The 26,814-nt window shown below is 44.0% G+C and overlaps 1 protein-coding gene across 2 annotated transcripts in view; it reads right to left on the reverse strand.

The window, feature by feature from the left end:
* Positions 1-21,861: 21,861 nt before the first annotated feature.
* LOC308309441 (uncharacterized protein) overlaps positions 21,862-26,814 on the reverse strand; it is a 50,598-nt gene continuing 45,645 nt past the window's right edge. Inside the window, exons 4-5 of one of the 2 annotated variants that reach the window (XM_080755285.1) lie at positions 26,138-26,298; positions 21,862-22,132 (exon numbers count right to left, since the gene is read on the reverse strand). In XM_080755285.1, the coding sequence (XP_080611411.1) occupies positions 22,005-22,132; positions 26,138-26,267 (258 nt within the window). In that variant the 5' untranslated portion in view covers positions 26,268-26,298 and the 3' untranslated portion in view covers positions 21,862-22,004. The remainder of the gene's footprint in view (positions 22,133-26,137; positions 26,299-26,814) is intronic. The other variant, XM_080755283.1, reaches the window with a different exon arrangement.

The following is a 26,814-nucleotide window of genomic DNA, read 5'->3' on the forward strand; positions in this document are numbered from 1 at the left end:
CCTGAAAAAAGATTCTACAAATGTCTCCTAAATCCTGACTGTATTCTGAAAAACCCATGTTTATATATCAGTGGTGATCAAACATTTTAATGTCAAGGACCCCAAAACATATCTGTAATTGGCCGCCGACCCCCGTCTGAAAATATGTAGTTCCAGGGACCTCTCAGAAGCAAAGATTGGAGTTAATAACGTTCTGAAAGAATATATATAAATTCAAAGATTTGCGCCACATTTTCAGTTAAAAAAAAATAGCAGATCTACAAGCTCAGAGCGCGACACCGAGTGCAGCACCATGAGCTTGTAGATCTGCTATTTTTCAACAGCTAAAGCATAACATAATGCTTAACCCATTCTAAATGGGAACCCGTTTTGGTGTTAGCATCATGTCATGCTTTAGCTATTGAAAAATAGCACATCTATGAGATCTGAGAAGGAGAGTCCAGCGCTCTGCTGTTTTCCGGGTGGGAATACTATTTTTCTCCCTCGGTATGCACTCCTGAGTGTATGCAGGTGGCAGATCAATATTTTCTTGTGAAAGGTAACCGCTAACTCTTAGACCAGTCACTTTTTGGCCTTTGACCACTGACCCCCTGTCGGTCATTGTTGACAGTTTCAGTTTGACTGGCTGTGCTTCTGCTTTAATTTTCTCTGCTGCTTTTGTGACTGCCAATGCTGGGTTAGGGTCGACACTATGCCAGTCTAACCACAGATCCGACACAGGGGTAATGGGTTGACAGTACTATGCCAGTCTAACCACAGATCCGACACAGGGGTAATGGGTTGACAGTACTATGCCAGTCTAACCACAGATCCGACACAGGGGTAATGGGTTGACACTATGCCAGTCTAACCACAGATCCGACACAGGGGTAATGGGTTGACACTATGCCAGTCTAACCACAGATCCGACACAGGGGTAATGGGTTGAAACTATGCCAGTCTAACCACAGATCCGACACAGGGGTAATGGGTCGACACTATGCCAGTCTAACCACAGATCCGACACAGGGGTAATGGGTCGACACTATGCCAGTCTAACCACCGATCCGACACAGGGGTAATGGGTCGACACTATGCCAGTCTAACCACCGATCCGACACAGGGGTAATGGGTCGACACTATGCCAGTCTAACCACCGATCCGACACAGGGGTAAGGGGTTGACACTATGCCAGTCTAACCACCGATCCGACACAGGGGTAAGGGGTTGACACTATGCCAGTCTAACCACAGATCCGACACAGGGGTAATGGGTCGACACTATGCCAGTCTAACCACCGATCCGACACAGGGGTAATGGGTCGACACTATGCCAGTCTAACCACCGATCCGACACAGGGGTAAGGGGTTGACACTATGCCAGTCTAACCACCGATCCGACACAGGGGTAAGGGGTTGACACTATGCCAGTCTAACCACAGATCCGACACAGGGGTAATGGGTTGGTTGACACTATGGCAGGTGAATAAAATATTGGGGCATCATGTGGAGTTTGCTTTGGAGTTGCCCAAACTGCAAGTGCGCATTTGAGTGAGGAGTCTGCTGTAAACACAACACCAGATATATAGCTAGATAGCTACAAACACAACATGAAATCACGACACTGGTAGCGGTATTCTGTATCGGTGTCGGCTAACACATAAATTGAGGTATCGGGATCGGATCGGAAGCGAAAGAAGTGTATCGGGACATCCCTACTAAAAACATGACGAAGACGTGTGTGAGTTTTCGTCGATGAGACGAGACTAGAGAAAAACCTGTCACGTTCACTCAACAGATTGTTATAATTCCAAGTGATCTATAATCTGTGAAGTTTATATATTGTTTCCCATACGCACACTCACAGTCACATTAACTTTATGCTCAATCAAATCAACCGTGGTTGATTTTATTTCTGACAAGTGTCAGAAATAGAAGAGTTCATTCATGTTACTAATAATAATAATGAAATGTAGCCATTCTACATACTGTGAAATACAATTAAATGTACCCATTCTATACTGTGAAATACAATGAAATGTACCCATTCTACATACTGTGAAATATAATGAAATGTAACCATTCTACATACTGTGAAATATAATGAAATGTACCCATTCTACATACTGTGAAATATAATGAAATGTACCCATTCTACATACTGTGAAATATAATTAAATGTACCCATTCTACATACTGTGAAATATGATGAAATGTATCCATTCTACATACTGTGAAATATAATGAAATGTACCCATTCTACATACTGTGAAATATAATTAAATGTACCCATTCTACATACTGTGAAATATGATGAAATGTATCCATTCTACATACTGTGAAATACAATGAAATGTACCCATTCTACAAACTGTGGAATATAATGAAATGTACCCATTCTACATACTGTGAAATATAATGAAATGTAACCATTCTACATACTGTGAAATATAATGAAATGTATCCATTCTACATACTGTGAAATATAATGAAATGTATCCATTCTACATACTGTGAAATATAATGAAATTTACCATTTTCAATCAATCAATCTCACCTCCATATCACGTGTAATTGTGTCTTGTTCCACACAGTTGAAGCACAATCATTTGACTGTCAACTGGCTGCTCTTCCGTTTCCTCCTGGTTCACTGAAACGGGTCTGGATGAGTCTGGACAGATCATCTGCAGTCTGGACTCCACAGAGTCTAGAAAGAAACAATTAAAATACCAAAGTTCGGGAATAATTATAAAGACTCTGAGGGAGACACTAAGGGCCGATTCATACTCCTATTTTACCGCGGTTTCGGCGCGGTTTTGTCAGAAATTTTCAGTAGCACCGAAGAGACGACTTTAGGACAGTACCCGCCCCCCCGAACCTCAAATGACGTCACGTTGTAGGCTCTACAGCGCCGAACCGACTTCTATTCGGCTCTAAAATAGGAGTATGAATCGGCCCTTACAGTGACTAAGGAAGGAGTAACTGATTGTGGTAATGACCTTAGAGTATTATACTCTAAGGTAATGACTTGTCAATTGGGCGACATATCTTTTCACAGAGCACTTCCTGAATATGCAATTATAGTTAACCCATTTAGACCTGAAAAAAGATTCTACAAATGTCTCCTAAATCCTGACTGTATTCTGAAAAACCCATGTTTATATATCAGTGGTGATCAAACATTTTAATGTCAAGGACCCCAAAACATATCTGTAATTGGCCGCCGACCCCCGTCTGAAAATATGTAGTTCCAGGGACCTCTCAGAAGCAAAGATTGGAGTTAATAACGTTCTGAAAGAATATATTCAAAGATTTGCGCCACATTTTCAGTTTAAAAAAAATAGCAGATCTACAAGCTCAGAGCGTGACACCGAGTGCCGCACCATGAGCTTGTAGATCTGCTATTTTTCAACAGCTAAAGCATAACATAATGCTTAACCCATTCTGAACGGGAACCCGTTTTGGTGTTAGCATCATGTCATGCTTTAGCTATTGAAAAATAGCAGATCTATGAGATCTGAGAAGGCGAGTCCAGCGCTCTGCTGTTTTCCGGGTGGGAATACTATTTTTCTCCCTCGGTATGCACTCCTGAGTGTATGCAGGTGGCAGATCAATATTTTCTTGTGAAAGGTAACCGCTAACTCTTAGACCAGTCACTTTTTGGCCTTTGACCACTGACCCCCTGTCGGTCATTGTTGACAGTTTCAGTTTGACTGGCTGTGCTTCTGCTTTAATTTTCTCTGCTGCTTTTGTGACTGCCAATGCTGGGTTAGGGTCGACACTATGCCAGTCTAACCACAGATCCGACACAGGGGTAATGGGTTGACACTATGCCAGTCTAACCACCGATCCGACACAGGGGTAATGGGTTGACACTATGCCAGTCTAACCACAGATCCGACACAGGGGTAATGGGTTGACACTATGCCAGTCTAACCACAGATCCGACACAGGGGTAATGGGTTGACACTATGCCAGTCTAACCACAGATCCGACACAGGGGTAATGGGTCGACACTATGCCAGTCTAACCACCGATCCGACACAGGGGTAATGGGTCGACACTATGCCAGTCTAACCACCGATCCGACACAGGGGTAATGGGTCGACACTATGCCAGTCTAACCACCGATCCGACACAGGGGTAATGGGTCGACACTATGCCAGTCTAACCACCGATCCGACACAGGGGTAATGGGTTGACACTATGCCAGTCTAACCACAGATCCGACACAGGGGTAATGGGTTGGTTGACACTATGGCAGGTGAATAAAATGTTGGGGCATCATGTGGAGTTTGCTTTGGAGTTGCCCAAACTGCAAGTGCGCATTTGAGTGAGGAGTCTGCTGTCACAACACCAGATATATAGCTAGATAGCTACAAACACAACATGAAATCACGACACTGGTAGCGGTATTCTGTATCGGTGTCGGCTAACACATAAATTGAGGTATCGGGATCGGATCGGAAGCGAAAGAAGTGTATCGGGACATCCCTACTAAAAACATGACGAAGACGTGTGAGTTTTCGTCGATGAGCCGAGACTAGAGAAAAACCCGTCACGTTCACTCAACAGATTGTTATAATTCCAAGTGATCTATAATCTGTGAAGTGTATATATTGTTTCCCATACGCACACTCACAGTCACATTAACTGTATGCTCAATCAAATCAACCGTGGTTGATTTTATTTATGACAAGTGTCAGAAATAGAAGAGTTCATTCATGTTACCGTTCGTTTACAATTGACAGAGGAGTTTGGATTATATATATTTTTATTTGATGGAGAGGTAAAGCCTGTTTCAGGCGCTGTTTAATTGTTAAATAAAAGACCAATCCAATATGCGCTCCTCTCTATCTTCTGCAGCTATATCCCCGTTATATTTTAAGCCTAATTCATTGTGCGTAATTCATCAAGGAGGTTAATTATCTCCCTACAACGACCACCTAGCCAGACATTATCCCTTACATAAAGGAGGTTAATTATCTCCCTACAACGACCACCTAGCCAGACATTATCCCTTACATAAAGGAGGTTAATTATCTCCCTACAACGACCACCTAGCCAGACATTATCCCTTACATAAAGGAGGTTAATTATCTCCCTACAACGACCACCTAGCCAGACATTATCCCTTACATAAAGGAGGTTAATTATCTCCCTACAACGACCACCTAGCCAGACATTATCCCTTACATAAAGGAGGTTAATTATCTCCCTACAACGACCACCTAGCCAGACATTATCCCTTACATAATCTCGAGATATTATCGTTTCATCAACATTATCTGTAGTGACAGTACGTACTGAGTTGTGGCTGGTCTTCTGGTTCCACCTTAATAGAAACGTCTCTGGAAGAGTCTGGAGAGTTCATCTGCAGTCTGGACTCTGAAATGAAGGAATTAAATGCATTTATTGGATTAACCCTAACCTCTTCAGGTCTTTTTTCTTGATATAAAACCAAATAAATTATATATGGATGGCCTCTCCTCCTGCAACACTACTCCTTGCTGATTTGCGCTGCAGTTCACTTCCTTGTTTACGGCTCAGAAAGAATCACTCGCATCTCCTAATCTAGGAGTTGTCTTCATTAATTTCTGACTTCAACAAGCCTCTCGTTTTGGAATATTAATGCTTCTAGAGAGACTTTAGCGTGACCATGGCGAGGTAAGAATAGAACATTATGCCTGGTTAGGGTAGAATTATCACTTTCATTTAATTTCAGATTGCAAATTGCATCCCCAAGCTACAATTTATGTTCACAACTCCACAAGTAAGGGTGAATGATCCTCACTCCCTAAAATCCCAAACTGAATGTCAGATTGTCAGATGTTTAGATCAGATGTATCAAAGTCCAAGATGATGGGAAGAGAGCCTTTGGTCAACAAGAAGAAATACTGTCCCAGATTTATTACAGTGTGTCAGTGTGAAATACTGACTAGTTTATTACAGTGTGTCTGTAATATAATGAAATGTACACATTCTACATACTGTGAAATACAATGAAATGTACCCATTCTATACTGTGAAATACAATGAAATGTACCCATTCTACATACTGTGAAATATAATGAAATGTAACCATTCTACATACTTTGAAATATAATGAAATGTTTAATGTACCCATTCTACATACTGTGAAATATAATGAAATGTACCCATTCTACATACTGTGAAATATAATTAAATGTACCCATTCTACATACTGTGAAATATGATGAAATGTATCCATTCTACATACTGTGAAATATGATGAAATGTATCCATTCTACATACTGTGAAATACAATGAAATGTACCCATTCTACAAACTGTGGAATATAATGAAATGTACCCATTCTACTAGCCCTGAAAACATGACTGCCATGATGATTATCATGACAGTCATGCAGTAACTGCACCCTGTTTTTTGCGATCGCTACATTTACACGAAATCCGTATATATAAACATTCGGATTGCAAATATAAAGTACTCACTTTTTATCCCACGGGTGTTAGTTAGTTGCTGCGCCCGAAATTAGCACTGCTGCATCCCTCGTTGTTTAATAAAAAGCATTTTTATCCGAGCGCCCCGGCTACTTTTTTCAAACGGGGTTCGTTTGGGAAATCCACAGTTGCACACCGGGAGCGCACTCGCCTATTAGTCTGTATTGGCAGGGCGGTCAGCGTACCTATATCGAACACACCGAGTGCCACCCTCCTCCCGACCGATAGGGGCACGTAGTTGAAAGCCAATGGCAAAATAACAGCTCGGATAAAAAATGCTTTTTATTAAACAACGCGGGATGCAGCAAATCTAATCGCTGGAGCAGCAACTAACTAACACCCGTGGGATAAAAAGTGAGTACTTTATTTGTAATCCGAATGTTTATATATACGGATGTCGTGTAAATGTAGCGATCGCAAAACAGGGTGCAGTTACTGCATGACTCTCGTATGAATACGAGAGTCATGTTTTCAGGGCTACCATTCTACATACTGTGAAATATAATGAAATTTAACCATTCTACATACTGTGAAATATAATGAAATGTATCCATTCTACATACTGTGAAATATAATGAAATGTACCCATTCTACATACTGTGAAATATAATGAAATTTACCATTTTCAATCAATCAATCACACCTCCATATCACGTGTAATTGTGTCTTGTTCCACACAGTTGAAGCACAATCATTTGACTGTCAACTGGCTGCTCTTCCGTTTCCTCCTGGTTCACTGAAACGGGTCTGGATGAGTCTGGACAGTCCATCTGGTTCATTGAAACGGGTCTGGATGAGTCTGGACAGATCATCTGCAGTCTGGACTCCACAGAGTCTAGAAAGAAACAATTAAAATACCAAAGTTCGGGAATAATTATAAAGACTCTGAGGGAGACACTAAGGGCCGATTCATACTCCTATTTTACTGCGGTTTCGGCGCGGTTTTGTCAGAAATTTTCAGTAGCACCGAAGAGCCGACTTTAGGACGGTACCCGCCCCCCCGAACCTCAAATGACGTCACATTGTAGGCTCTACAGCGCCGAACCGACTTCTATTCGGCTCTAAAATAGGAGTATGAATCGGCCCTTACAGTGACTAAGGAAGGAGTAACTGATTGTGGTAATGACCTTAGAGTATTATACTCTAAGGTAATGACTTGTCAATTGGGCGACATATCTTTTCACAGAGCACTTCCTGAATATGCAATTATAGTTAACCCATTTAGACCTGAAAAAAGATTCTACAAATGTCTCCTAAATCCTGACTGTATTCTGAAAAACCCATGTTTATATATCAGTGGTGATCAAACATTTTAATGTCAAGGACCCCAAAACATATCTGTAATTGGCCGCCGACCCCCGTCTGAAAATATGTAGTTCCAGGGACCTCTCAGAAGCAAAGATTGGAGTTAATAACGTTCTGAAAGAATATATATATATATTCAAAGATTTGCGCCACATTTTCAGTTAAAAAAAAATAGCAGATCTACAAGCTCAGAGCGCGACACCGAGTGCCGCACCATGAGCTTGTAGATCTGCTATTTTTCAACAGCTAAAGCATAACATAATGCTTAACCCATTCTGAACGGGAACCCGTTTTGGTGTTAGCATCATGTCATGCTTTAGCTATTGAAAAATAGCAGATCTACAAGCTCATAGCGCGCCACCGAGTGGCGCGCTACGAGCTTGTAGGTATGCTATTTTTGAAAAAATCAAAGAACGACTGACATTTTTTAGAATCTGATCTCAGGTCAGAATGGGTTCATCAGACCAGTGTCCACTGTCCAGTGGAAACCTCAGGTCAGAATGGGTCAAAACACCAAAAAGGGGTTCCCTCCGAAAATGGGTTAATACAACGCAAGGCCCTTTTTCACCTCAATATCTTTTGCAGTCTTCAATATGGTGTGGAAAATCTTAATGTAATTCTCTCTCTAATAGAAGATTTGCTCTCTTTAAATTTTTATTTTGGTCATAAAATGTATTAATTTGACCATTATGTTTTTATAATGGGATGAATCTAGAGTTGCAATACCCTCCATTTATCCAAATTGCGTTTGTGATCTGCTTGTAATAAACGACGTTAAACTCACCAATATCGCAGCTGTAGGGAAAGCTCAACTTATCCTCTTTCAATCTGCAAAGCGTTTATTTCATAATCCACCCTAGAAATGTTATGAGATACTTTCTGTCAAGAAATCCTGTGCATGTGATTATTTTTCTAAGTGCTGGAGTTTGGAGGCACTCATTTTTATTAACGGGTCGTGCTGCTGCCTCCTGCATTATGTGGACATTCAGGTGGTACGCAGGGCCATTCAGTGACTTCGACGAGTGCTTCCAAACTCAAACACTTTGAAAAAGAATCACCTGCACAGAATGTCTTGACAGAAAGTAGCTCATAACATGTCTACAGTGGATTTTTATGAAACAAACGCTTTGCCGATTGAAAAAGTATCATTCAAGGTTGCCCTACAGCTGCAATGTTGGCGAGTTCAACACACAACGCAATTTGGATAAATGGGGAGTCAATGGAGGGTATTGCAACTCTAGATTCATCCCATTATAAAAACATCTAGAGTTGCAAATCGCAGCGAGGCTGATTCAAGCCAGTGGCTTATTTAGCTTGTTATCATTTTCACATAAAAAGCAAACTCAATGTCGTTGAAGTGGGACTCATTTCTAAAAGACCATCCCTGAATCCCGGGACTCATTACATTGAAAACCTATTTACATCTCTGTTAATGTGATCCTTTTGCCTCCAATTGCATTTTGAGACAATGTTATTAGGTTGTGGAAATGATATGCTGTGTGCCTTCATTAGATCTCTGGACCAGAGATGGCTGCCTACTAGCTCTCATCCATAGCTCTAATGAATGGATCAGAGATGGCTCCCTACTACTTCTACTAATAATAATGAAAACATTGTTTTATTTTGTCAGGTTCACTAATAATACTGGAATGCCTCATTTTCTTTCAGGACAATATATAAACAAAGCATGACACACTGTTACATTCTTATTGTATTGGTTGGTTGATTGATTGATTGAAACAGTTTGCAGAATTCTAGTACATTTCAAGCACAACTCAATACAAAGACTGTTAACTGTGAGTGGACGACCCAATTAAGCATTACACTTGTTTACCACAGGGTCCACCTTGTTCAATTCATCAAACATTTAGAGACGTACTAGACACTTCTATATAGACAAAGAACAGAACAGGAATTCATCATAAAGGAGGGGAAAAGGGAAAAGAAACAGTGGAAAAACTACCTTCTACTGGTAGAAAACACACATTCTTAGTGTATATATTATATATTAGTTATTGTATATAGTATAAACATAAACATACCGTCTTGTTCTGGTAGAAACGCCTCCTGCAACGTGTGTACTTGAAGCTAGCTCAGCGTTAGCTTAGCTTACTAAACAAACAAACTCCGTATGAAATAAATAAATTCCTCCCGTTTTCACAACGAGAGAATCTGTCCGTTATTCTCTTTAGTCACACAGACACAGGCTCGTTCATACCGTTTAAAGATTATGAAGAAAGGTTTTCTCCATGGAGGATAAGCTGTTTATTCTAATAACTTTTAAGAGACTTTCTGTGAATCTCATCCACTGTGAATCTCATCCACTTTGCCTTGTTTGTTTACTGTTTCCACCCGGACAGACAGGTACGGTGAGGAACTCTGTCCGTCTCTCTCTCTCGTCCGGGTGGAAGCACACACACTGTTCTGAGTTCCTGTCGGCAGGAACACCGTATTAAAATATTTTTTGTTTAAAGATTTAGAATCTATAGTATAGATCATAAACATGCACAGTCTAAACGGTACCTTTTAGTATAACTGTTTATTTAAATGTTGGATCAGATTGACCTAAACCATATAACACACATTGACTGTAAAAACAAGAAAGAATACATAAAAACTCAAAAAGAATGAATAATGTACCATGGATTTCCGTGTATAAAATAACGTGTTTTTTAAAGAGGTTTTTAAAGAGGTTTTTTGAAGAGTAATTATACATGAAAGGGTTCAACATAAATGTGAAGTTACATTTTATACTCCATAAAGCATTACACTTGTTTACAAGAGGGCACACCTTGTTCAATTCAAAGGTGTTTTATAAAGAGATGAAACAGACAGTAGATAGATAGATAGATAGATAGATAGATAAACGTTTTGTTTTCTTTGCATTCTAAGTGACAACCTACGGTGCCAACTGTCAGTGAGCTGGCGTGTTGCTGCCCCCCACTGTTGGTCTGGGGTACTGTCCATTGTTTAATGTAGCCTACTGTGTGACCTTCCAGACCTGCAACAGATCATCCTATAAACAAATTAAACATTTAAATGATTATGAAAAAATGATTGTAAATCATTAAGTTGATTAATTAACCTGTTATTAATCAATATCTATTTTGGAAATGTCATGTATGTTCCAAATATGATTATTATCAGAATGTTCTGGGAAACTGGGAAATAGTTCAATAAGTTAAGTCTTAAGTTAAGAGTCTTTTATTGATAGGATATGTAGTCTAATTATGTATTATTATATCAGGATATGTATTTATGAATGTATTGCATATTAACTGATGTCCCAAAGACATGCAGTGGAGACAGAGATTATTAAAAATACTGTACCTCCAACTGTAAATACTTAGTGTAAGCGCCATTTGAGTCACCTAACTGTGGCCAATGATGTCCACTGAGGGGTGTGGTCAATGTGAAGGTTGGAAGGGTATTTAATCTGATCTCAATCAAGCAGCAGGTGTTGCTGACAAGAGGCAAACAGTTTTCAGACTGTGTTTAGGAGGCTGTTTGTATCATTTACGTTTATTGCATTTATTTATATGTATGCTGTAGTGACTAGGCCTGCAGAAACAGATAATAAATCCTCATTATACCAACTCTACGCACATGTTTGGACATCACTTCCTGGAGCACACGTCTTAACTACAACCCCACTGTCGGCAACCAGTAGTGCCACAAATTTAGGATTTGGGCGCTACATTAGGTCTGAAAACTGCCTTAGTTCTACACTTGTTTATAGGAAGCAAGTCAAACGAGCTGGGTTGTTTTGAGGACATTGGACACGCACGGACAAGGCGTGCGTGACTGTGTGTTGGCGTGGAGCGGACTGATCGTCCACTGCTCTACAAACAAGTTCTGCTGACTGCTGCTGTTACCTGAAGCAAGCGATTGATTGCCACCCGGAGCTACAGGGGTGCCACCGGGGACGTCATCACTTCAGCAGGCCAGCCGAGATCGGGTCGGTACTGGACCGAGCCGCAAAGACACAGAACAAGGAACATATTTTGCGCTGACCACCGTCAGCGCCGTGGTCAGTGTTTATCCAGTGGGGCACACAGTACACAGTACACACAGACAGGGCGTGTGTGTGTGTGCGTTTGGTGAGAACCGGACGGATCTGCAGAGATGGCAGCAGCTGCGAGCGATCGTCTCTACAAGTTGCTGTGAGGTGGTGGTGATCGATTGCAACACGGAGCTATAGGGGTGCACCGGGGACATCGGCAGCACTGTCGCCACACGGCCACAGCAGCAGATCTTCAGGGCCGGACGGAACCGCTTGCCAGTCGGAGATCATCCTCACCGACCAACAAAGTGGGTGTGTTTCAGCGGCGCACGGCCACCAATACAGAGGAAACCCAGTATTGGTAACAACGAGCACATTTAACTGACTCTTTGTTAATTTGAACATGGATTACTGGTTGGATGATGAACCTCCAGTAGTCACTTTGAAAACAATTCATGACTATCTCATGCACAAGTATTTTCCAAACAATCGGTGTCAAAAGTGCCATGATGGTGATGTCACATATGATATTGAGTATTCCGATGACTGTGATGTCATATTTCATATTATTGGGGTCTCTGTTGGTGCTCATGAGTGTGACAATGGTGATGAGGCTCTGCAGGGAACACAGGAAATGCAGGCAGGTCTACAAGATGATATGATCAGCAGCTCAGCTGAAGAATCAGCTGTTGGTGAGAGGCCCAAGCTGAGCAGAGTGGTGGAAGAGCCACTCATACAAAAGCCACCATCCTTCTCTCCAGCCCCGGACATGAAGGCAGCAGCTCCACGACCAAAGAAGACCAGCCCCAGCATCGCTGAGCAGGTCGTCGAGGCCATGTCCGCCCCTAAGGAACGGAGCAACAACATGTCCCTGACTGTGATCATGAAGATGGCAGCTAAAAGCTCAAAGGAGAGAAAGAAGGGAAATGGCAGAGCCAAAGAAAGAGAAAGAAAAGATGGCAAAGCTCAAGAAAGAGAAAGAAAAGAAGATGGGAGAGCTCAAGAACAAAAAGGAACAAAGCAGAAGACATAACCCGAGTTGTTTAAGCAAGTCTCTGACATTCACCCTCTAAGTAGGCCAGTTTATGTTTGCAATCTTGAATATAGCCTGTGTTATGAATGCTTAAAAGGTTTTGAATTTAGTTTGTTATTTAATGGCTCTTTGTATTTTTTTATACAACTATGGGACGTCATCGGCGTCCCTCCCAACTATGGGACGCATCCGGCGTCCCTCCCAACTATGGGACGTCATCCGGCGTCCCTCCCAACTATGGGACGCCGGACGGCGTCCCTCCCAAATTTGGGACGTCATCGGCGTCCCTCCCAACTATGGGACGCATCCGGCGTCCCTCGCAACTATGGGACGTCATCGGCGTCCCTCCCAACTATGGGACGCCGGATGGCGTCCCTCCCAACTATGGGACGTCATCGGCGTCCCTCCCAACTATGGGACGCATCCGGCGTCCCTCCCAACTATGGGACGTCATCGGCGTCCCTCCCAACTATGGGACACCATCCGGCGTCCCTCCCAACAATGGGACGTCATCGGCGTCCCTCCCAACTATGGGACGCCGGATGGCGTCCCTCCCAACTATGGGACACCATCCGGCGTCCCTCCCAACTATGGGACGTCATCGGCGTCCCTCCCAACTATGGGACGCCGTCCGGCGTCCCTCCCAACTATGGGACACCGTCCGGCGTCCCTCCCAACTATGGGACACCGTCCGGCGTCCCTCCCAACTATGGGACGTCATCGGCGTCCCTCTCAACTATGGGACGTCATCGGCGTCCCTCCCAACTATGGGACACCATCCGGCGTCCCTCCCAACTATGGGACGTCATCGGCGTCCCTCCCAACCATGGGACGCCGGATGGCGTCCCTCCCAACTATGGGACACCATCCGGCGTCCCTCCCAACTATGGGACGTCATCGGCGTCCCTCCCAACTATGGGACGCCGTCCGGCGTCCCTCCCAACTATGGGACGTCATCGGCGTCCCTCCCAACTATGGGACGTCATCAGCGTCCCTCCCAACTATGGGACGCCGGATGGCGTCCCTCCCAACTATGGGACGTCATCGGCGTCCCTCCCAACTATGGGACGCATCCGGCGTCCCTCCCAACTATGGGACGCATCCGGCGTCCCTCCCAACTATGGGACGTCATCGGCGTCCCTCCCAACTATGGGACACCATCCGGCGTCCCTCCCAACAATGGGACGTCATCGGCGTCCCTCCCAACTATGGGACGCCGGATGGCGTCCCTCCTAACTATGGGACACCATCCGGCGTCCCTCCCAACTATGGGACGTCATCGGCGTCCCTCCCAACTATGGGACGCCGTCCGGCGTCCCTTCCAACTATGGGACACCGTCCGGCGTCCCTCCCAACTATGGGACACCGTCCGGCGTCCCTCCCAACTATGGGACGTCATCGGCGTCCCTCCCAACTATGGGACGTCATTGGCGTCCCTCCCAACTATGGGACACCATTCGGCGTCCCTCCCAACTATGGGACACCATCCGGCGTCCCTCCCAACTATGGGACGTCATCGGCGTCCCTCCCAACTATGGGACGCCGGATGGCGTCCCTCCCAACTATGGGACGTCATCGGCGTCCCTCCCAACCATGGGACGCCGGATGGCATCCCTCCCAACTATGGGACACCATCCGGCGTCCCTCCCAACTATGGGACGTCATCGGCGTCCCTCCCAACTATGGGACGCCGTCCGGCGTCCCTCCCAACTATGGGACGTCATCGGCGTCCCTCCCAACTATGGGACGTCATCAGCGTCCCTCCCAACTATGGGACGCCGGATGGCGTCCCTCCCAACTATGGGACGTCATCGGCGTCCCTCCCAACTATGGGACGCATCCGGCGTCCCTCCCAACTATGGGACGCATCCGGCGTCCCTCCCAACTATGGGACGTCATCGGCGTCCCTCCCAACTATGGGACACCATCCGGCGTCCCTCCCAACAATGGGACGTCATCGGCGTCCCTCCCAACTATGGGACGCCGGATGGCGTCCCTCCTAACTATGGGACACCATCCGGCGTCCCTCCCAACTATGGGACGTCATCGGCGTCCCTCCCAACTATGGGACGCCGTCCGGCGTCCCTTCCAACTATGGGACACCGTCCGGCGTCCCTCCCAACTATGGGACACCGTCCGGCGTCCCTCCCAACTATGGGACGTCATCGGCGTCCCTCCCAACTATGGGACGTCATTGGCGTCCCTCCCAACTATGGGACACCATTCGGCGTCCCTCCCAACTATGGGACACCATCCGGCGTCCCTCCCAACTATGGGACGTCATCGGCGTCCCTCCCAACTATGGGACGCCGGATGGCGTCCCTCCCAACTATGGGACGTCATCGGCGTCCCTCCCAACTATGGGACGCATCCGGCGTCCCTCCCAACTATGGGACGCATCCGGCGTCCCTCCCAACTATGGGACGTCATCGGCGTCCCTCCCAACTATGGGACACCATCCGGCGTCCCTCCCAACAATGGGACGTCATCGGCGTCCCTCCCAACTATGGGACGCCGGATGGCGTCCCTCCCAACTATGGGACACCATCCGGCATCCCTCCCAACTATGGGACGTCATCGGCGTCCCTCCCAACTATGGGACGCCGTCCGGCGTCCCTCCCAACTATGGGACACCGTCCGGCGTCCCTCCCAACTATGGGACACCATCCGGCATCCCTCCCAACTATGGGACGTCATCGGCGTCCCTCCCAACTATGGGACACCATCCGGCGTCCCTCCCAACTATGGGACGTCATCGGCGTCCCTCCCAACCATGGGACGCCGGATGGCGTCCCTCCCAACTATGGGACGTCATCGGCGTCCCTCCCAACCATGGGACGCCGGATGGCGTCCCTCCCAACTATGGGACGTCATCGGCGTCCCTCCCAACTATGGGACGTCATCAGCGTCCCTCCCAACTATGGGACGCCGGATGGCGTCCCTCCCAACTATGGGACGCCGGATGGCGTCCCTCCTAACTATGGGACACCATCCGGCGTCCCTCCCAACTATGGGACGTCATCGGCGTCCCTCCCAACTATGGGACGCCGTCCGGCGTCCCTTCCAACTATGGAACACCGTCCGGCGTCCCTCCCAACTATGGGACACCGTCCGGCGTCCCTCCCAACTATGGGACGTCATCGGCGTCCCTCCCAACTATGGGACGTCATCGGCGTCCCTCCCAACTATGGGACACCATCCGGCGTCCCTCCCAACTATGGGACGTCATCGGCGTCCCTCCCAACTATGGGACGCCGTACGGCGTCTTTTCCAACTATGGGACGCCGGATGGCGTCCCTCCCAACTATGGGACGTCGGATGGCGTCCCTCCCAACTATGGGACGTCATCGGCGTCCCTCCCAACTATGGGACGTCATCAGCGTCCCTCCCAACTATGGGACACCACCCGACGTCCCTCCCAACTATGGGACGTCATCGGCGTCCCTCCCAACTATGGGACGCCGGATGGCGTCCCTCCCAACTATGGGACGTCATCAGCGTCCCTCCAAACTATGGGACGCCATCCGGCGTCCCTCCCAACTATGGGACGCATCCGGCGTCCCTCCCGCCAATGGGACATGTGGATGGACCATAGAACTACATTCAAACACTACATTTCCCATACACCCTGTGGGTGGATGGAAGAACTACATTTCAGGACTACATTTCCCATATGAACATGTGGATGGACCATAGAACTACATTCAAACACTACATTTCCCATACACCATTGGATGGAAGAACTACATTTCAGGACTACATTTCCCATATGAACATGTGGATGGACCATAGAACTACATTCAAAGACTACATTTCCCAAACACCATATGTGGGTGGATGGAAGAACTACATTTCAGGACTACATTTCCCATATGAATACCAATAGATCTGTAAAACATGTGGATTGACCAATTAGATCTGTAAAACATGTGGATGGACCATAGAACTACATTCAAACACTACATTTCCCAAACACCATATGTGGGTGGATGGGAGAACTACATTTCAGGACTACATTTCCCATATGAATACCAATAGATCTGTAAAACATGTGGATTGACCAATTAGATCTGTAAAACATGTGGATGGACCATAGAACTACATTCAAACACTACATTTCCCATACACCCTGTGGGTGGATGGAAGAACTACATTTCAGGACTACATTTCCCATATGAACATGTGGATGGACCATAGAACTACATTCAAACACTACATTTCCCAAACACCATGGCTGCGTCCGAATTGCTAGGGTTGTTCCCTACTCCCTATCCCCCATACAGGGATCCAGATTCTAGTGGACTCTATAGTGATGATTTCGGACAATACTCCCTGTATGGGGAGCACCGACTCTGACGTCAATATCGATAGAGGGCGCTGTAGTTCCGCGGGTTCATGTACTTTTTATTTGCATGAAATCCCCATTAGGTTTTTTCAGATCGCCTCATAAAGAACTGTTTGAAAAATAAACAAATCATCCCGGCCGTTTCACTCATTTGGATATGAAGAATCAACTGACTACAAGAAACCAATCAAAACGCTGCTGCTGAATTTCCGCTAGGAACAGACTGTATCAAATAAGTCTGGCTGTCACCTCCCTGCAAGGACAGTTCGTAAAGTTATTTTTAAATAGGTTAATGAAAATATGTTTGCAGGCATTTAGGCCTAAATATCTATGATAAAAAGGTTATTTAGGATAATGGATATAGTCTAATATTAATTTATTGATAATAATCATAGGCCCATTGTTATGGGAAAACAGTGCACAACCTTGACAATATATGAAAATATCAGCAGCATGATTTAATCTTAACCACATGAACCCCCGCTAATCCTGGGGCGGGGGGGATACGGCAAAAATCGCCGATCTAAGCAACGCGCAACGTCCGTGTTGTGAGCTTGTATACTTTTACTTGGGTACTTTTGGTAAAGAATTACCAAAAGTAGCCGATCTACAAGCTCTGCTCACAATACGGACGTTTGGTGTTAACAGAAACAGCAGTCCAATAAATGACTGCCTACACAATGAAGTTTTAATGCATTTATCGCAATTCAATGAAATAATGTTAGATAGCATATTCATGGCAGGAATGAATGAATATTAATAAAACATATGTTCGGACACAATTAATATGTGTCTCACATGCATGTATTTAGCCTACGTTTGTGATAAAGAATCTCACAAATATATTCTACAGCAAGCAACTGATTGCTCTCCTAACGTCATGCGCTGGGCCTGGGTGATACAATGAATCAGATTAGTAATACTATTGCAAACGAGTAGATTTATTATAAATAAAATAAAACAATTTCAAATAAATGCACAGATCATTTGTCTCGAGATCTGTAGCTTCGAGATCCGCCAGGGAAGAAAAGAGGGGAAAACGAAAGTTTAAAAAGTACATTTGTGTTGATTTCTTTCGCTGGTTCAACTTCTGCCTCTTCTGAGTTGGAGCGCAATGAGCGCATGCATGCAGAAGCAGCGCACGTGCGCAAACGCGTGCATGTGCGCTCAAGAGCGAGCTTGCGCAATGCATTATGGGGCAGATTTGCTTCGCTGTGTTTTTGTAGTGACCATCGGATGCTCCCTACAATTCCCGGTGCATTGTGGGATACTTCAGTCCACTACGTTAGGGTGCAAAAATGCTCACTACATATTCGGACACTATAACAAAATGGCGGAACCTCAAAGTAGTGCACTATATGGGGCATAGGGAATGATTTCGGACGCAGCCCATATGTGGGTGGATGGAAGAACTACATTTCAGGACTACATTTCCCATATGAATACCAATAGAACTGTAAAACATGTGGATTGACCAATTAGATCTGTAGAACATGTGGATGGACCATAGAACTACATTCAAACACTACATTTCCCATACACCATATGAGGGTGGATGGAAGAACTACATTTCAGGACTACATTTCCCATATGAACATGTGGATGGACCATAGAACTACATTCAAACACTACATTTCCCAAACACCATATGTGGGTGGATGGAAGAACTACATTTCTTGGAGGGAGAAGCATGCATGCATACGCAATTACGCACCATAGAGTTATTAAACACCAATGGACGCTAGAAGAACTACATTCTGACCCTCTAAAAACGACATGTTCCAAAACACCACTGGACGCTAGAAGAACTACAATCTGAGCCTCTAAAAACTACACCACGGGACGGGACGCTATGTCAATGAGCATTAGCTTAAGTTATTCATTATTGTCTTATCTTTATAGCTATTATTAAGGGTTATCGTTGTTTTAAAGGACAGTCCATTCATTGTGTAATTAATTAGGCTACTAATAGTTTGATGTGTTGAAATAAAGAACAGTTTTTACATCAAATGTAGTACCGTTTAGTTTTTACATCATTTGAAAAGCTAGCTAGGAGGCTAGCAGTCACAGAGTTCGATAGGTCACTGGATTTCAATGTTACACACCGGAAACCTCAACCAGAATCTGGTCACTTCAGCGCTAAACAACCTTTATTTATAACTCGATGTAAACAACAGACATTCCTGCTTTTAATAACGTATAAAACCTTTCAACAGCTACAGTACTGATTATTGATGATGTTTAGCAACGTATACAACTATAAACATTATAACAGTTAGTGTCTCTCAGTAGAAACGCCATTAGATTATAGTTTAAGTTTATTATTGCTTTAAAATCAAGCTTTGTGGATGGTTAATCTACAATGTGCCGTATGCGGTTATCACCACCAGATGGCAGCAAAGCCTTTATTTTGCATATATATTGTAAATTGAGATGTAAAATGAGGGGAAATCGTTTTGTCTGTAGTTTCTAAAGGCATGGGGAGCTAATCTCCGGCACCGTTAACCTGGACGATGCCAAATTTTGCACACACACTCCCTGGATGCCAACGATGAACCTCTGGCCCAAAATTTCCAGAACGGCCTGTTATAGCGCCACCAGGAGACCGCTTTGTGCAAAACAAGTTTTTGGACAGTACAACTGCAAATTTGGTCCAAACATCACGCAAATTGGTACACAGTCTCTCTAGAGCCATTCAACGAAACGTGTCTTTCAGATTTCTCAGACTCCATCCTGATTGGCTAAGATTGGCTTCCAAAGTTCGCAGGAGTGCTCAGTTTCAAACAAAAATCTGTAAATCATGAACACATCTTGTGATTGCTGTGAAATTGTGCACACAATGCAAAACTTATATTATTGTTATTAATGTTATATACAATTATATAAAATAAATAATTATGTTTTAGAACGTATTTAAATCCAAACATTTACTATCGTTACTGTAACCCTAGGCTATAGGTACATACTAGTAACTAGACCCTGATGTAAACAAGTGTAATGCTTCATGGTGTCGTCCACTCACAGTCAACAGTCTTTGTATTGAGTTTGTGCTTAAAATGTACTGTAATTCTGCAAACTGTTAATAAATATTTCAATCAATCAAAAAGACGGACCACAAACTTATATTATTGTTATAGTGTTATACAATTATATAAACCCTAACCCTAAATAATATTATATCATTTAGTAATAAAATGTTGAAATGTATTATAGTTGTATTAAATAATGTTATATTCTTTAATTAAACAATAAAATATTTATTTTTATTAATAAGAATGTGCCAGGTAGCAAATAAAAGCCGGACCACGCAACCCGGACCAATATTTAACCCATTTTGGGCGGGAACCCCTTTGGTGTTTTAAGCATTATGTTATGCTTTAGCCGTTGAAAAATAGCAGATCTACAAGCTCATAGCACAGCACCGAGTGCAGCGCTACGAGCTTGTAGGTCTGCTATTTTTTTAATATCGTGAAAATGTGGTGCAAATCTTTGAATATATATTCTTTCAGAGGGAACATTTTTAACTCATACATTTGCTTCTGGGGAGGTCTCTGGAACAACATATTTTCAGATGGGGGTCGGCGGCCAAATACACATCATTCTGGGGGTCCTCGACATGAAATATTGAGCACCACTGATAGAGAAACATGAGGTATTTCAGACATTTTTTTAACTTCGACGTCAGGCCTAAATGGGTTAACTGAAAAGAAAGAAAAAGAAAACCTGACTATTATTCATAATAACTCACCACACCAGATTACTTAAAGTGCAAAGACATATTATGTTTAGTGGTGGAGCTTTGAGCTGTGTGGTTTCCATGCCACAATGTAACTACACATATTCGTGTCTGTTGTCCAATAGTTGCTCCATAGATTAAAAAGAATATATATGTATGACGTAAGATAGTCTCCCTGTTGAGTTTCACTGTAAAGCAGGGCTCAAAGGCACACTTTTGGCACACATACTAAAGTGAACTAAAGGAGATTCTTGGGGAGACGTGAATTTAAAAATAAATCCACAGAGCAACTATATTTGGAGGTATGAATCTCACCAACACTTGGAGTTATCATGACACAGCCCAAACCTCTAAAAATACGGGGAAGCAGCTTTTTGCTTCTACGGGTCGACGGCATAGAACAAGCTCCCACTGTGCCTTCTTCAGGAAGCCTCTGTAGACATTTTTAAAGCACAGCTCAAGACCCACTTCTACAACATTGCTTTTAATTGATCTTTTATTTTTTGTTATTCATGTCCTCACTGTATTGCATTACTGCTTGTTTTTTAATGTCTTTGCCTTGCTTTTCTTTTTTTTTCTCCATTGCTCTGTAAAGCACTTTGAGCTGCATTTCATGTCATGAAAGGTGCTATACAAATAAAGTTTTATTATTATTATTATTACTATTATTAACAAATTATTAATTGCGCTTCAAACGTTTTTGAGAAGAAAAAAAAAGAATCTGAATCAGATCCGTGCCACATCCAGACTGGAATCCGATTTTTACAAATGCGACTTGAGCCACATTCAGAGGTGGTTTCAAGTCTGATTCAAATCTCATTGCAGATGCAGTGTGAACGGTCGGGGGAAAATATTTGACTGGCTGTGACTGCAGTCTAAATGGGGCATTACTACATATCTGTAGTCTTGTTTCTCTTGTTGTCTCCTTGATTTGATAAGCGAGAAACACCAACACACACTCACAAAGTCACCCAAGTGAAAAAACAATAAATATACTTTATATAAAAAAAATAAAAGTGACCAAAGTGTTCTTGTGCCTCAATGTCAGAAATGTGAGAGTTCACCGGAGGTGGGAGGAGCATTAAATGCCAACCTGGCTGAAAACACAATCTCCTCCCCTCAGTGGTGTTGGTGATGGCTCACGGACACAGACGGCGGCTGCAGTTTCTCAGACGAGCGGTCTTTGCTCTCCGGGTCCAAAGCAGAGTCGATGTCCTGCGTCTGCTGTTTCATCCACATGTCAGTAACTGTGATAGAGAAACAAACAGAAAGCTATTGACCGACCGATAACATTGGTAATGATAAATATGGACTCATGTCGCAGTTTCACTGTTTGTACTTAGACATGCATGGCTTAATCTTTGAGACAAGAATATGCTACTAACCAACCAACCAACCAGGTAGCTCACAACGTGTCACGTTGAGAGCTTGTAGATTAGATATTTTCGGGGCGCAACCCAGCAATCTTTAGCTAGTGGAGATGCGGTATAACGACATGGATTTCTAAACAAATTTGTTCAACGCAAAATGCTGTGTTTAAGTTCAGGAGACGTAAGTTCACGAGACTGCGGCCTTCTGGAATGGCATGGAAAGGAGAGGAGGGCATTTTGCATTTCTTCCACCATGTAGCAAACGCTGCATTCGTGGTCTGGAGAGGGCAGTTGTTTTACAGACGGGTAAAAGGGCAGGGGCTGAAGCCCCCTTTGATGTCTGTGTGTCTGTGTGTGAATGAATAGAACACAACGTGTAGATCAGTGGTAACCAACCTTTTCAAGCCCAAGAGCCCATTTTATTCCCAATTGTAAGCCAAGATCTACCACTAAAACGTGTTAGAAAAAACACTTGTTTTTTTGCTATTTCTGACAGGCTCAATGCATGTGCACACATCCACACAAAGACTAAAGCTTAAATTAGAATAAATACTTATAGTAAGTTATATTATCAATGTCAAATAATATTAAGACAAATTAGAAATAATTAGTATTAGAAATATTTTGTTTCTCATTTCAATGAATATTCACATTGGCAGATGTTCAAATGACATAGGCATAACTTGACCATATATATTTGCACAGATATGGTGACATACTCTCAGGGTCAGCCCACCTTTAATGAGACTGCTGTGACTGCACTTTATCTGCAAGCGTTTTGAAATCTGGTTCATATTTAGTGATTGCCAGTCTGAGGGTGTCATTAAGATGTGAGTCAGTCATACGAGTTCTAAACTTGGATTTTATTATTTTAATTTGTGAAAAGGCCATTTCACATAAGTACGTGGAACCAAAGTAGGCATGTAGCTTCAGTGCACACGACACAATCAGGGGATACTTCTCTGCTCACAAGAGACCAAAATTCCTTCTCTTTAGCTCTGACCTGCAGGTGACAGTCACTTACTAATCCAATAATCTCCATTTAAATATCTGAAGTTAATGCAAACACATCCTGCATTTTATCGGACAGCAGTTCAATGACAGTAGGCTCAGTAAAGAGGAAAGGGTTTGATACAAAAGCAGCTACTTGACTCATGCGTTGTACTTCAACAACTTTTCATATTTCATATTTATCATATTTTTTGCTCTATGTGTGCATGTGTACAGAATTCAAACTGTAGCATTGATTATTGTCACGGACAGAAGTCATTCTTTCCCTTTGCATATGCCCTGGAGTGCACTCGCCTATTAGTTTGCATTGCAGACTGGTATATTCAGTATATGTTTCTCATTTTTATATTTTTGTTGTTGCTGCGCAGCAGTTGAGGAGAACGCAACTATGCATTCCTTTAAGCAACACAACTTCTGCAGCTGCATCCATATGTTTAGAATTTGCATCAATGATCAAATCCCAATAATAAAAAACATTATAACAACGAACAACGAAAACTGAAGGAGCAGCGGCGCTATCGGCTAGTAGTCCCACCTCAAGTGTCTGCAGCCTGTCACGAGCCCCGTAATGAACTGATACGCGGGACGCACGTTGTTCCGTATTTTAATGTCGGGTCGGAGAATAAATACAGTATGAATGACGGCGGGATTTATTTGACAACTCTGTCCTGCTTTCTTCACGAGAAGAGAAGAGCGCTCACAGCTGCTAATATGGTAGCAGCCCTGTGGCTGACCTGTCAGTTCTCTTTACAGCATGAGATGTGAACCTGGGTCTGGGAAGCTCAGAGCTGCAGCCATTGGCTCATGATACGAGCACACGACCAATGGGACAGATCATTCAGTGTTGCTAAGATACCACCTCCCCACCACACACGCACACACACACCCTTGGACGATGGGGTCTATTCTCAAACTCAGAGCCACAGCGCTCTGCTCAAAATTAATTTGCATGTGACGAGCGGCACTGACATTATTCCAATGGGTCTGACGCGATCGACTGGAAACGTTCCCGCGAGCTACCGGTAGCTCGCGAACCCCCGGTTGGTTACCCCTGCATTAGATGATTGACACAGGGGTGAAAAATGAGTTACAAAATCGTGGGATAAAAAAATAAAAAAATGTGACTCGAAGTCTGGATCTGTGACCTTTCTATAAGGTGACAACGAAAAAGTGACACTTTGACAATATAGGCTATCGTAGGGATGCTTTCACAAACATTTCTTACACAATGAGATTTCTTTTATAAGTGATATCATCATCAGTATTGCCTATAATAATAATAATAATAGTGGGAAAAGCCACATGGACAGACAGTGAAGTAAACCAGGGCACAGCTACCGTACAGTACAGTACAGTACAGTATGTTGTCACCTCCATAGATAGTCAGAGATACAGTGTTTCTCTTGTCAAGGTGCCAGATCGACACCTTGACACCCAGAGGAGATGACACCTTGAGCAACCTCCAGTTCAGCCCAAACCACGCGTGATTTATAGGTGACAGCCAAACCACACGTGATTTAGGTGACAAGACAGCCAAACCACGCGTGATTTAGGTGGTGACACGTACTGTACCGCCGCGAATGTGCCCAATAAATGTTTAACATCTACAGTATTCACGTGATTCACTCGCCCACAGAGTGAGTGACCCTCCCCCTTCCTGCAGGGACAGTATGATCTCATGTCCTCTAAAAATACCAGAGAGAGAAGGTTTACATTTATGGACGTGTCGTCCCTCCTTGGCATCTACGTATGTGGACACTGTGTGTGCTCACGCACGCACACACACACACACACACACGCACACACGCACACACGCACACGGCCACTCTGATCTTTGGGAGGTTGGGGTAGGATATAGGGCATAGCGGTGGGCGTGGTTTTCTAGACCCACTGGAAAATCTGCCATTCATTTTTTTCCCCATAGAGATTTTAAACAAATATTTATATCAATTACATTTGTATTTTATGGAGCTGACCTGATCCATAATATGTTGATCTGACCACATCAAATCTATAATGCATGCTCAAGACACGGTCCATATTATAATCATGGCCCGTACAGAATTCATTCCATTTGTTGATCTGACTGACCTCCCCCCCCCCCACATGCCAAAGCGCCAGCACTCGCCCAGCAGTGTGATGTCACCCAGGTGGTTGCGTGCAACGCGACCTCGTCCTTTAGGGGGCGACGTATCTTCTCGCCCTCGGGCGTCTTACTGGTTGTACCGTAACATTCTATATGGGCTGTATTTTGCATGTCTTAAGTACCAGGTCTTATTCCCTATAACTTGAGTAAACTAAAGACCTGGAGGCGTGATGATCAATGCTCTTTGGCCACTGATCAGAATAGCCAAATGGCATTGATGATCACGCCTCCAGGTCTTTAGTTTACTCACGTTAGGGAATAAGACCTGGTACTTAAGACACTCAAAAATACAGAATCCAAACGCAGGCACTACCCTGGCCACTTTATTAATTTAAAGCAAGGAGTATAGGAAATGATGGAATGATTTCAGACATGTGCCTCCCATGCATAATTGCACATTATACAGTGTATTATTCAAACAGTATAAAGCAATGCCATATTAACCCATTTTGCGCGGGAACCCCTTTTGGTGTTAGCATTACGTTATGCTTTAGCTATTTAAAAATAGCAGATCTACAAGCTCATAGTGCGCCACCGAGTGGCGCGCTACGAGCTTGTAGGTCTGCTATTTTTGAAAAATCGAAGAACGACTGACATTTTTAGAATCTGATCTCAGGTCAGAATGGGTTAATCAGACCCAGTGTGTGTCCAGTGGAAACCTCGTATGAATCTGATCTCAGGTCAGAATGGGTTAAGAGTATGACGTGATGTGACGTGACGCTGACCTATGAACATCATATCACGGGGGATGTCTTTGGGGGCCGGTTTGCTGAGCTGTCCGCCTGTCTGAGTTGACGCACCACGGCGGCCATCAGCCCCTCCTCCTCCTCCTCCTCCTCCCTCTTTGATGTGCATGTGTTGAGTCTGAGGCTCTCCGACCTCCTCCCTGAAAAACACACATCACGGGAGGTGAGGAGAGAAGTGATTGGACTCCTACATCACGGGCTGTGACGTGAAGGATACTTTTATTGTGCCGGTGTGTTGTTGGCCAATAAGTCACTCAGGAGGAGTTACACAGTATACACTTGGTATCAAAAGTCAGTGGCGGAAGGTTCTTATAACGGCAGTGGGTAGATGCAGCCACGCCCCCAGCCACCCCCCCCCCCCCCAGCGGTGGAAAAAAAACGTACAGTTTGTTAATGAACAGTGTTTCAGTTCACAACGAAGAACACATTAAATTGTTTCAGCAACATTTCAACATGATACAATGATAAACAGTAAAGCAGTCGCTTTGTGGCGGTCGCTTATTGACGTACCATTTTAAGTACGAGGAAAGTGTTTCTCCTAGCTATGAACTGCATATTGATATATTTTGCCAAAATGCCAGTGGGTTCATTTGCGCCTCTGAACCCACGGAGTTGACGCCACTGTCAAAAGTAACTAGTTACATTACAAGTTATAT

The sequence above is a fragment of the Protomyctophum bolini genome (assembly GCF_963924005.1).
Source record: "Protomyctophum bolini genome assembly, chromosome: 22".
Classification (NCBI taxonomy): Eukaryota; Metazoa; Chordata; class Actinopteri; order Myctophiformes; family Myctophidae; genus Protomyctophum; species Protomyctophum bolini.